This window comes from Mobula birostris, chromosome 6 (assembly GCF_030028105.1).
Source record: "Mobula birostris isolate sMobBir1 chromosome 6, sMobBir1.hap1, whole genome shotgun sequence".
NCBI lineage: Eukaryota > Metazoa > Chordata > Chondrichthyes > Myliobatiformes > Myliobatidae > Mobula > Mobula birostris.
The window spans coordinates 90665988-90679108 of NC_092375.1; the positions used below are offsets into that span (position 1 = coordinate 90665988).

The 13121-nt window shown below is 40.3% G+C and overlaps 1 protein-coding gene across 1 annotated transcript in view; it reads left to right on the forward strand.

Annotated features, from left to right (window-relative positions):
- The window catches only part of LOC140198704 (coiled-coil domain-containing protein 122), a 42030-nt gene extending 40064 nt beyond the window's left edge, over nucleotides 1-1966 (forward strand). Inside the window, exon 4 of the mRNA XM_072259722.1 lies at nucleotides 1817-1966. Coding sequence (XP_072115823.1) covers nucleotides 1817-1966 — 150 coding nt within the window. The remainder of the gene's footprint in view (nucleotides 1-1816) is intronic.
- The last annotated feature ends 11155 nt before the right edge of the window (nucleotides 1967-13121 follow it).

A 13121-nucleotide genomic window follows, 5' to 3' on the forward strand; every position in this document is an offset into this window, starting at 1 on the left:
AAAAGGAGATGGAGGCTAAAGTGAAGTTTCTGTCAGATTGCTCTTTTTTTGTTAGTGCCTAGCTAGGGTAGTGACAATAAATCCTAGGTCAGTATTGTGCTCCTCATACAAGATGTGGGAGATCTCCAATCTTCCTAATTCCTACATCTGCGATAAGCGCATCTAGGTGCAGCTCCTTACAGACCGTGTTTCGGGAACTGTAGCTGGATAACCTTCGGCTCTTTCAGAAGGATGAGGATTTCATAGATGAGGGCTACAGGGAAGCAGTCACGCCTAAGTTGCAGGAGGCGTGCAGCTGTGTGACTGTCAGAAGAAGGGAAAGGGAATAAGCAAATAGTGCAATTTCCCTCAATAACAAATATACTGCTTTGGATGTTGTTGGGGGGGGGGTGTAGGAAAATGACCTACCAGGGGAAAGCCACAACATCTGGGTCTCTTACACTGTCTGGCTCTGTGGCTCAGAATGGACGAGGGAGAATAGAAGAGTGGTGCTGAAAGAAGATTCAATAGTTGGTGAACTAAGCAGGCGACTTTGTGTGCGTGACAGAGATTCCCTGAAGGTATGTTGCTTCCCAGCTGTCTGGGCCAGAGACATCTCAGATCAGGTCCACAGCATTCTTAAGGGGAAGAGGTAGCAGCCAGAAATCATAGTACAAAGTTCGTATCAACAACGTAAGTAGATAAAAGGATTAGGTCCTGAAGAGAGCATTGAGGAAGCTAAAAATAATGACCTCCAGGGGGGTAACCTCTGGACTGCTGCCTGTGCTATGCACTAGTTTGGGTAAGAATAGAATGAATTGCCAGATGAATGTGTGGCTCTTTGCGGCAAGGTATGACCTGTACAAAAGGGACAAGTTACAGCGAAATTTGAGGGAATTTTTGCAAGATTTGTTGGGGAGAGTTTAACCTAGTTGGTGACAGGGGAATGGGAGCCAGAGTGATAGGTCAGAGGCACTTACTGTGTTCAGTTATAATCACCTCATTATAGAAAGGATGTGGAAGCTTTATGGAGGGTGGAGATGATATTTACCAGGATGCTGCCCTGGACTAGAGAGCATGTCTTAGGAGGATAGGTTGAGTGAGCAGCGTTATTTCCTTTTTGGAGAGAGAGAAGATGAGAAGTGACTTGACAGAAGTGTACAAGATGATAAGAGGCACAGATAGAGTGGGAAGTCAGAAACATTTTCCAGGGGTAGGAATGGCTAATGTGACAGGAGAAAAATTCAGGGGGGCTAGCCAAGATAGGTGTTTTACACAGAGAGTGGTAGGGGTGTGGAATGCGCTGTCAGGGGTAGTGGTAGAGGCAGATACTTACTTTATGTGTATTTCCAGTAATTTTTGTTTTTATGTCACATTTCCAACATCCTTCGTAAACGGCTTTTGTATTTTAGATTAGCGATAAATGTCAGATGACATGTATGTATATTTAGGAGTGGCGGGTTTCTTATTACTTTGTTGTTCAAATCCCCTTCTGTCATAGGAATAGAAGAATTATGGCAGAAGTATGTTGACATCCAGGAGCAAAGAAGATATTCTTAAATATAGAATTGCCTTTCTAACCAACCATTTGATTGCAGTGATTTATTTATAACATATTTTGCACAGTTTATTTGTGGAGTAAATGGAAACACTAAGTAAGAGATAAGGTCCACGTAATCAAGCTATTTAACCAATAGTCAAGTGAGGAATCATCATCTTTTCCTTGGGCCTTATATCCTACCAAAAAATTTCCTAGAAGATGCTCTTCACTTAGTAATCAAAGGATTTTATTTCTTTTGAATGGATTAAAGAATTAATTTTCATTTAATTTCCCCAGGTGCAGAACAAAAGATGTGAAGCGATACTTAAGCGTTTATCTTCTCAGTTGAATAAAATTCAGTCCAACAAACGTCAGTTAACTTGGGAGATTCAGCAGATGGAAAAGAATGCAGCACACCTGAGAAGTTGTCTAGGAATAACACAGTAAAAACTTTTAATGTTGAAGATTTAAATATTGTACTGAATTAAAATCCAATGTAAGAAAACATATATTGTTTAAACTTGTTGGTATTGTGAATAAGCTTCATATAGGACTGAAATTTCAGAGGATGATAGAGACAAATGCACCATTGTCAGTTATTTTAGCAATTTGTTTTGCAGTGTGTTCTTTAAAATGGTGGATAAAGGGATCTCAAGGATTTAGTTCTAAAATCGAATGGTAGTATTTCAGTCCAAATATATTTTTAACATTAATGCATGAATCTATTGTAACTTCTATCATTTGCAAGACTGTCAAAATTTATATCTTTTTGATTGACATAAACCTTTAAAACTATCTCAAAGTATACACTTGATAACCTTTTAAAATTTTATTTGGTCATAAGAGATTTCTGTCAACTCTAGACAGAGTTAAGAAATGTCATTTTTATTCTAGTTCAGGGCATTTCATTTTATTAGTTTTGTTTACAACCTTTTAATTTACATAGAAAAACCACAGAACAAATACAGCACGGAAACAGGCCTTTTGGGCCTTCTTGGCTGTGCCGAACTATTTTCTGCCTAGTCCCACTGACCTGCACACAGACCATTTCCCTCCATTCACCTCCCATCCATGTATCTGTCCAATTTATTCTTAAATGTTAAAAAAGAACCCGCATTTACCACCTCGCCTGGCAGCTCATTCCATACTCCCACCACCCTCTGTGTGAAGAAGCCCCTCCTAATGTTCCCTTTAAACTTTTCCCCCTTCACCCTTAACCCATGTCCTCTGGTTTTTTTCTCCCCTTGCCTCAGTGGAAAAAGCCTGCTTGCATTCACTCCATTTATACTCATCATAAATTTATATACCTCTATCAAATCTCCCCTCATTCTTCTACACTCCAGGGAATAAAGTCCTAACCTATTCAACCCTTCTCTGTAACTGAGTTTCTCAAGTCCCAGCAACATCCTTGTAAACCTTCTCTGCACTCTTTCAACCTTATTAGTATTCTTCCTGTAATTTGGTGACCAAAACTGAACACAATACTCCAGATTCGGCCTCACCAATGCCTTATACAACCTCACCATAACATTCCAGCTTTTATACTCAATACTTTGATTAATAAAGGCCAATTTATCAAAAGCTCTCTTTACGACCCTGTGATGCCACTTTTAGGGAATTTTGTATCTGTATTCCCAGATCTCTCTGTTCTACTGCACTCCTCAGTGCCTTACCATTTACCCTGTATGTTCTACCTTGGTTTGTCCTTCCAAAGTGCAATACCTCACACTTGTCTGTATTAAACTCCATCTGCTACTTTTTAGTCCATTTTTCCAGCTGGTCCAAGTCCCTCTGCCGGCTCTGAAAACCTTCCTCACTGTCCACTACACCTCCAATCTTTGTATCATCAGCAAGTTTGCTGATCCAATTTACCACATTATCATCCAGATCATTGATATAGATGACAAGTAACAATGGACCCAGCACTGATCCCTGTGGCACACCACTAGTCACAGGCCTCCACTCGGAGAAGCAATTCTCTACTACCACTCTTTGGCTTCTTCCATTGAGCCAATGTCTAATCCAATTTACCACCTCTCCATGTATACCTAGCGACTGAATTTTCCTAACTAACCTCCCATGCGGGACCTTGTCATAGGCCTTACTGAAGTCCATGTAGACAACATCCACTGCCTTCCCTTCATCCACTTTCCTGGTAACCTCCTCGAAAAACTCCAATAGATTGGTCAAACATGACCTACCACGCACAAAGCCATGTTGACTCTCCCTAATAAGTCCCTGTCTATCCAAATGCTTGTAGATTCTGTCTCTTAGTACTCCCTCCAATAACTTACCCACTACTGACATCAAACTTACCGGCCTATAATTTCCCAGATTACTTTTCGATCCTTTTTTGAACAACGGAACAACATGAGCTACTCTCCAATCCTCTGGAACCTCACCCGTAGACACCAACATTTTAAATATATCTGCCAGGGCCCCTGCAATTTCAACACTAGTCTCCTTCAAGGTCCGAGGGAATACCCTGTCAGGTTCTGGGGATTTATCCACTTTAATTTGCCTCAAGATAGCAAGCACCTCCTCCTTTTCAATCTGTACAGTTTCCATGATCTCACTACTTATTTTCCTTAATTCCATAGACTTCATGCCAGTTTCCTTAGTAAATACAGACGCAAAAAACCCACTTAAGATCTCCCCCATTTCTTTTGGTTCCGCACACAGCCGACCACTCTGATCTTCAAGAAAACCAATTTTATCCCTTACAATCCTTTTACTCTTAATATATCTGTAAAAGCTCTTTGGATTATCCTTCACTTTGACTGCCAAGGCAACCTCATGTTTTCTTTCAGCCCTCCTGATTTCTTCCTTAAGTATTTTCTTGCACTTTTTATACTCCTCAAGCACCTTATTTACTCCCTGTTTCCTATACATGTCATACAACTCTCTCTTCTTCTTTATCAAAGTTGCAATATCCCTTGAGAACCAAGGTTCCTTATTCCTATTCACTTTGCCTTTAATCCTGTCCAGAACATACAAGCTCTGCACTCTCAAAATTTCTCCTTTGAAGGCTTCCCACTTACCAATCACATCCTTGCCAGAGAACAACCTGTCCCAATCCACGCTTTTTAGATCCTTTCTTATTTCTTCAAATTTAGCCTTCTTCCAGTTCAGAACCTCAACCCTAGGACCAGATCTATCCTTGTCCATGATCAAGTTGAAATTAATGGTATTATGATCACTGGAACCAAAGTGCTCCCCTACACCCACTTCCGTCACTTGTCCTAACTCGCTTCCTAACAGGAGATCCAATATTGCATCCCCTCTAGTTGGTACCTCTATATATTGATTTAGAAAACTTTCCTGAACACATTTTACAAACTCTAAACCATCTAGACCTCTAACAGTATGGGAGTCCCAATCAATATATGGAAAATTAAAATCCCCTACCACCACAACTTTATGTTTCCTGCAGTTGCCTGCTATCTCCCTGCAGATTTGCTCCTCCAATTCTCACTGACTATTGGGTGGTCTATAACACAACTCCACTAATGTGGCCATACCTTTCCTGTTTCTCAGCTCAACCCATAAGGACTCAATAGACAAGCCCTCTAATCTGTCCTGCCTGAGCACTGCTGTAACATTTTCCCTGACAAGCAATGCTACTCCCCCACCTTTCATTCCTCTGCCTCTATCACATCTGAAACATCGGAACGCTGGAATATTAAGCTGCCAGTCCTGCTCCTCCTGTAGCCAAGTTTCACTAATTGCTATAACGTCATAATTCCACGTGTCAATTCATGCCCTCAACTCATCCGCCTTCCCCGCAATACTCCTAGCATTGAAATATATACACCTCAGAAGATTTTTACCACCACTCACAAACTTTCTACTTGCGGCTTTGCTTGTACTTTTAACATCATTTGTTGAGCTTCACAAAAACAATGAAATAGAAATTCATCTGCAGTTTTAATAAATATTTAATAAATACTCTTGTGACAGTGCACAAGTACATTGGAGAACATAGTGACTATTTTTCTTTATTTTTGTTTCTGTTGAAATTACCCTTTTACACTTTTTATTGCATCCTGTTCTCTGATGCTTCCTCTTTTAATTGTTTTTGCTCCTCTTTATCTCCACACCTGCTTTATCTTTTTCTTTTTTTACAGCAGGGAAATGAACCGTTACTAGCTGCAGTTAGATAGATATCACCGGAAAGTTACAACTTGCAATGGGCCCTTTCTCATTTCTTTCATGTCATGCGCTTCCATCACTCCCTTTATGTTCCATCCCTCTATACTCATACCATTACATTCATTCTTTTCACTATTTATTTTTGCTTTCCACTTAACACATCCATGGCTGCATTTTTACTAAGTTTGGCCTAAACCTTGCATCCACTCTCCCTCCCCTCCTTCCCTTAAGGATGGTGGTGAGAAACAAGATGTTATTCACCCTCAGCATTTTATGCCATATTTTTTCATATCTGATTAATTTCATAAGACATAGGAGCAGAATAGGCCATTTAACCCATTGAGTCTGCTCTGCCATTCAATCATGGCTGTTTTTTATTCCATCTCAATCTCCTTTTCCTGCCTTCTCCCTGTAACCTTTGAATTTCCAGAAGTGGCATTGGCCATCAGCATTTGTGGTAAGGGTTTGGTTGGCAGGCATTTTACATTATTACAAAGCATAACCACTGGTGGCTATCTTAGCACCACATTTGACTACTCTGACAATAGCAGCTGCTGAACCACAGTGGATTTTTTTGTTGTCTCATCTGCATTATGCTATTAGTGTACATCGAAGCAGAATGCTCTGAGAACACAACTGCCCATTGCAAAGGCAATAGTTGCTCTTAAAAAGGGATATTCTTTACAATTGTAACTTGGTAGAGGTGGTTTTTAATCACAGACAATAAGACTACCAAAGCCACTTTACTGATGCTCCCTGTGGTAGGTGTATGAATATACTGTGTCAGGATGGAGTGAACCAGAAATGAAAGTGAGTGATAAGATCAGACCCTTCTGGTGAAGAAGGCATAAACTGCTGGTGTGTCAAAGCTGCCTTTGGAGAAGCCCAGAGTAATAATTCCAAATGAGCACATACTGAAGGACAAAGATGCACAGGACATGAACGTGATGCATGTGATAGTGGTGGCCAGAGGGTAGATATATTATTCTGAGGTGGGATTAGAATTTTGAAGATCTGGGAAAGTCCCTCATGATTTGTTAAGATTGTGTACCATACTTGCCTACTGCTCTGGTCCAAACTTGGAGCTTCCTGGGTTGTCTCATCTATTTGGTACATATCAACTTCCTTCAGCTGGAATTAAACCACATTCTTTTGCTAGAAAAAGCTGGATACAATCAGTAAGTCAGGCAGTATCTGCAATTGAAAGGTCTCCAGCCTGATACAGTAAAGCAGATAATGCCAGAGTGTTTCCAGCATTTTCTGCTTTTATTTCAGAAATGCAGCACCTGCACTTTTTTATCTGATTTTAATTTTCTTTTGCTGTTTGACAACCATTCAGTGATTATTAGTATTCCCATTTAATTGTGTACCTCTGCAGAACATACCACTGAAGCTCAGATTTTGTAGCACATGACCTTCCAGGGGAACTGCTTTCCACTGATGATCAGAAAGTTTATTAGCATTTTGTTTCTAATTATTACCACTCACTATCCACCACAGGATACTCCCCAGCTGAAATGGAGATGTGTTTGATACAGCCTAACTTGGAAAGACAAGTGTGGGAAGTGAAGGGAAGCTGGAAAGGGCCACACAGGTTGCAAGATTAGGAGAGAGGATGGCGGGTGGGGGGCGGGGATAGACTGCAAGCCCAAATATCAGGTATGGAGGCGAGGATCAGGCTGATTTTGCTTGCTCTCCTGTGAGAGTTTATTCCTTTCACCGCAGTGCCGAGACTGTGAACTGATCCGGCTACTGTGCAATTCTGCTCCATTGGCTTGAAGTACTGGAAACCGAGACTTGGGCCTACTCTGGCTGCTCCAAGAATGGATCTGGGACTCAGTCTGGTTCAGGGTGCTGTTGGCTTGCTTCTATTATTTACATGATGTGTGTGTGTGTGTGTTTTTTCTCTCTTTTCCATGGAGTGGTTTTTGTTTTTTTTTAATTGGGTTATTCCGGTTTCTTGCTTTGCGGCTGCCTGTAAGCAGACAAATCTCAAGGTGTATAATTTATACATTCTTTGATAATAAATGTGCTTTGAATCTTTGAATAGAGGATTGTTAATATGGAACGATTGGAAGATTGTAGAAGTCCTGGGAGTCAGGAGGTCCATGGTGAAATTATGAAATATGTACTGAAAATTTGTCCTGTTAATATAACGCTCAGGAGGATTGTAATCAAGAACGTGTTTGGGAAGAAGACCTTGAATTTAAGTTACAGATTGGTTCTCTGATGCAGCATCTGATGCACGGAATGAGTCAGAACACCGAAAATCTAGTAAATGCCACGCAGAATAAAATATTTATTTGGAAATGTGCCAAGGGTGAACAATGTTACCAAACACAGATAGCCTTTAGAGTATCACAAAGTTGCAAAAAATCTATAATTTGTAACTTGTATGACTATAATTACTGGAGTATAATTGCAATATGCAATATTTATTTGATACTGTATTTTTGATGATTAAGAACACGGAAGAGTACAGCATTGGAACTGACCATTCAGCCCACAGTGTTGTGCCAAGCTAGGTAAAAAGCAAATCAAAAACACCCAAATACCAATCCCTCCTACCTACACCATGTCCATATCCCTCCATCTTCCTCTCATCCATGTGCCTCTCCAAATGTCTCTTAAAAGCCTCAACCACCATACCAGGCAGCCCATTCCAAGCATCCACCACTTTCTGAGTAAAAAACTTAATCCTCACATCCTCCGTGAACCTACCCCCTCTCACTTCCAATGCATGCCCTCTGGCATTAGACATTTCAACCCTGGGAAATAGATGCTGTCTGTCCACTCTATCTATCTATGCCTCTCATAATCTTGTAAACCTCTATCAGATCTCCCCTCAGCCTCCAGCGCTCCAGAAAAACAACCCAAGTTTACCCAGCCTCTTGTGATAGCACATGCCCTCTAAACCAGGCAACATCCTGGTGAACCTCTTCTGCACCCTCTCCAAAGCCTCAACATCCTTCCAATAGTAGGGCCACCAGAACTGTACATAATACTTCAGATGTGATCTAACCAGAGTTTTATAAAGTTGCAACATAACCTCTTGACTTTTTTTAAATACTTTATTTTCAAAATTTTCAAAAAAAACAATGAAATCCACAAGAACATACCAGCTCAGACATGTATAAAAATGAAATAAGCAAAAAAAAAGGAGACATAACATTAGAGGAATGCCTATTGTACAATGTGCTCAAAAATACTAAACATTAAATCTCAAATGAGGGCCGTGTGAAATCAGCTGGGGGGAAATTGCTCATCCGCCCCCCGGTCTCGTCCAGGTAGGCAAGAAATGGATCCCAGATAGCCAAAAATTTTTTACTTGAATTGGTTCTCAAGAACCTAAGTTTCTCCATCTGTATGACTGAAATCATATCAGCCATCCATCTCCAAAAGGAAGGGGGAGAAGGTGATTTCCATTCCCTCAAGATAAGTCTTTTGGCAACAATCATCCCCAGATTCAGAGACTGTTGTATGGCTGCAGGGAAACAAATAGTAGATTGCGAGCAGCCAAATACAGCGAGACCAGCTTCTTCAGGTTCTTTTATAGGCCTTTGAGTACCAGTCAAATATTTTGGACCAAAATCCAGTTAGTAATGGGCAAAACCAAAAGGTGTGTGACAATGTGGCTTCCGTCCCTTGGCATCTATCACACACTGGTGAGACAGAAGGGTGTGCAGATTCCTGTGCAATCTAAGTTTAGAGTAGAAGAGACGGTGGACAACTTTAAACTGGATCAGTTGGTGCCTGCTGTTAACAGAGCAAGCCTGCATCATAGACAAACACTTATCCTAGGCAGCTTCAGATAATTCAATGCCCAATTCCTCTCTCCAGGCGTCTCTAATCTTCACAGTAGACACTACAGTGCAATTATCAAACAAACGTACAAACTTAGAAATGAGATGCCTGGAGTCAGGAGGGTTCTTTAAAATATCAAAAAAACATATGTTTCCCTGGAAGGATTTCAAAATTACAAATTTTAGATTGAATGTAGTGTCTAATTTGTAAGTAACGAATAAAGTGAGAATGAGGCAGCTCAAAATTCTCTTTCAGCAGACTAAATGTTGCAAACCGGCCCTCTATGTACAGGTCTTCAATAGAAACTAGACATTTCTCCCTCCAAGCATGGTAGGTTTTATCTGACCATGAGGGTGGAAAGGAGTGATTGAAACAGATTTGTGTTTGTACAGAGGTTTCTGGTAAATTCAGAACAGCCCTAATCTGATTTAGAATTCTGATGCAATTTTTCAAAACAAAACTCAAACTTTTTGAAGTCCCAGGCTTCTCTAACTTAGAGAACAGCATGGGTGGCAAGGAGGAATTGGCAACAGAGCTAGACTCCATACATAGCCACAAGGGAGCCCCAGGGCCTAGGTTATCCGGAGCCCCCTGTTGCCAAAACATTAAAGCCCTAGCATTGACAGCCCAATAATAGTGTCTAAATACAGGTAATCCCAGCCCTCCTTCAGACTTGGGCTTTTGTAAATGAATCTTCAAAATCCTGTGATTCTTATAATTCCAGATATAAGACAATATTATGGATTCCAATTCTTTAAAGAAAGCTGATGTAAGAAAAATGGGGAGATTTTGGCAAAGGTAGAGAAACCTAGGAAGGGAAACCATTTTAATTGAATTTATACGACCAATCATGGTCAGAGGTAGGGTTTTCCAACTTTCTATATTCTGTTTAAGTTTTGAAATGAACTCCGCAAAGTTTAATTTGAATAGTAATTTAGGATCTTTGGGGATTGTCAAGCCAAGATAAGTAAAATGATCTTTAACTACTTTGAACGGGACACTTTCCAAAAAACACCACGTGTAGTCGTTGGAGAGGGGCACAAAGTCACTTATTGTCCAACTGATTGAGTATCCTGACAGCCTGCCAAAAGAGGTGATTAAATCTAGAAGAAGAGGGACTGAATTTCTGAGTTTTGTAAGTACAGTATCACATCATCAGCATATAAACTAATAAGTGTTTCAGTACCTCCCACTTTCAAACCCAGAATATTTGGGTAACATCTTATTTTTAAGGCAAGGGGCTCTACCGCGATGGCAAAAAGGGCCGGCGAGAGAGGGCACCCCCTGCTGGACTGAACAGTGTAGGGGAAGCAGAGTTGACTTGTCACCATTAGTTATAATAGAACACATTGGGCTGGCATATATCAGTTTTACCCAAGATACAAATGACTCGCCGAACCCAAACCTGTACAGTGACTCAAACATGTAAGGCCACTCCATCTGGTCAAAAGCCTCCTGTGCATCAAGGGACAAAACTGCTGCCCAATTAGCTTTCCCATGACCAGCATATATAGTATTAAGGAAGCATCTGACATTGGAAAAAGAGAACCTACCCGGGACAAATTCTGTCTGATCAGGATGAACGATAGATGACAAATACTTATTTAGTCGGTTAGCAGCATTTTAGTAATTACCTTTCTATCGAAATTCTGAAGTGCAATGGGCCTATAGCTGGCCGGGTCTGTTTCCTCTATACCTTTATTTAAAATGAGGGAAATGTTAGCCTCGTACAATGTTCTAGGCAAGGCTTTATCTCTCTTAGAGCAAGATATCATTCTGAGGAGAAGTGGGGCAAGGATATCACAGAATTTCTTATAAAATTCACAGCCAAATCCATCCAGCCCAGCTGCCTTGCCAAACAGAAATGACTTAATGGTAGAAGTTATTTCTTCCAATGTGAAGTCAGAATCTAAGTCCTCCCTAGCAGCATCACTAAGTTTCGGCATTACAAGAGAATCAAAGAAGTCATTCAAATCAGATTGAGTGATATTGCATTTAGAGATGTAGAGTTCGCTGTAAAATTCTTAAGAACAGTCATTTATCTCCTTGGGCTTAGTTAACAGGGTACCCGCCCTCTATCTAATGCAATGAATTGACCTTAGGGCCTGGGCACCCCTGAGCTGCCACGCCAGGAATCCCCTAGGCTTCTCCCCATCTCGAAATGCTTTTGTCTTAATTTTCAGAGGAGGTTATTTATTTGTCTACCCAAGATACAATTGTACTCATATTCAAGCTTCATTATTTTATTATAATCTTCAGAGGATTTCGAAGCCTGGTATGTCACTTCGAGGGTTGGGAGAGTATTCTCAATCTCTATTAATCACCCTTCTCTCTCCCTCTTAGCAGTGGATTCATATGAAATCATATACCCACGAATTACAACTTTTAATGTCTCCCAGAGTGTGGAATCTGACACCTTGCCGTTATCGTTAATTTCCACAAAATCGTTTAATCTGGTGGTGATATTTTCTATAAATTTCTTAGTGGCGAGAAGGGAGGAATTAAAACACCAGGAATAGATTCATTTGGAAAGGGAGAGATTTAGGGACATTGTCAAGGGGCTATGGTCAGAAATTAATCTATTATGATCTTTTGTATTGGTACACAAGATATTAAATGAGAGTCAGCCAAAAAATAGTCTATTCTACTATAAGATTTGTGTATATGAGAATACTAAGAATAATCCTTGTCGGTGGGATGTTGAACTCACCAAATATCTATTAAATTCCTAGATCTAATCAAATTAGTTAGGACCTGCTCTGACACGATATTTGAGGGTGGGCAGGAGGACAATCTATCTAAATATGGATCCAGGTAGCAATTCAAGTCACTGCCGATTATTATATTTGAATTACTGGCATCCGGAAGTAAATTAAAAACGTTCCCCAAAAAAATTTGACTCGTTTGTGTTTGGACCATAAATATTAAGGAAGGTTAGCGGAAATGAATTAATGGTGCCAGAGATCATAATAAACCTGCCGAGAGGATCTATAGTCATGGAAGTGAGTTGAAATGGAATATTTTTCCTAAAGAGGATAGTCACACCACAGACATGAGAAGTAAATGGTGACTGGTAAACCTACGATATCCAGCTAGATCTCAATCTGTGTTGCACAGTTACTTTGATATGGGTTTCCTGTAGAAAAATTACATCTGCAGATAGAGATTTGAGATGTCTAAAAACTTTATCCCTCTTAACACGACCAAGGCCCTTAACATTCCACGAGACTATTGTAATATCTTTACCCCCCAGCTGCGTTCTACCACAAGGCCTCTGCATATGAGAATAAAAAAGAGATTATTAGAGTTGAGCACAAACATAGTAAACAATGCAAAATAACTGGCAGCCTCATAAGAACACAACATACACAAAAAAATACATGCCTGAGCTATAAATCGGAACAATACACACCCTAACCCACACCCCTTCGTGTCTCCCTAAACCAGACACATAGTTTCCCATTTCCATCCCAAAAGGAGCTGCTGGGCAGGTAACTAACATTACACAATTATCTCAAACTCCCGTCCGAGAAAATTTATAACACAAATTATATAATACCGTTAAATAGATGCTATTAGGGCCGGGGAGAATTATCCAATGTCTGCACCTGAAGCTGAACATTCATGACACCAACTCAAATTTAAC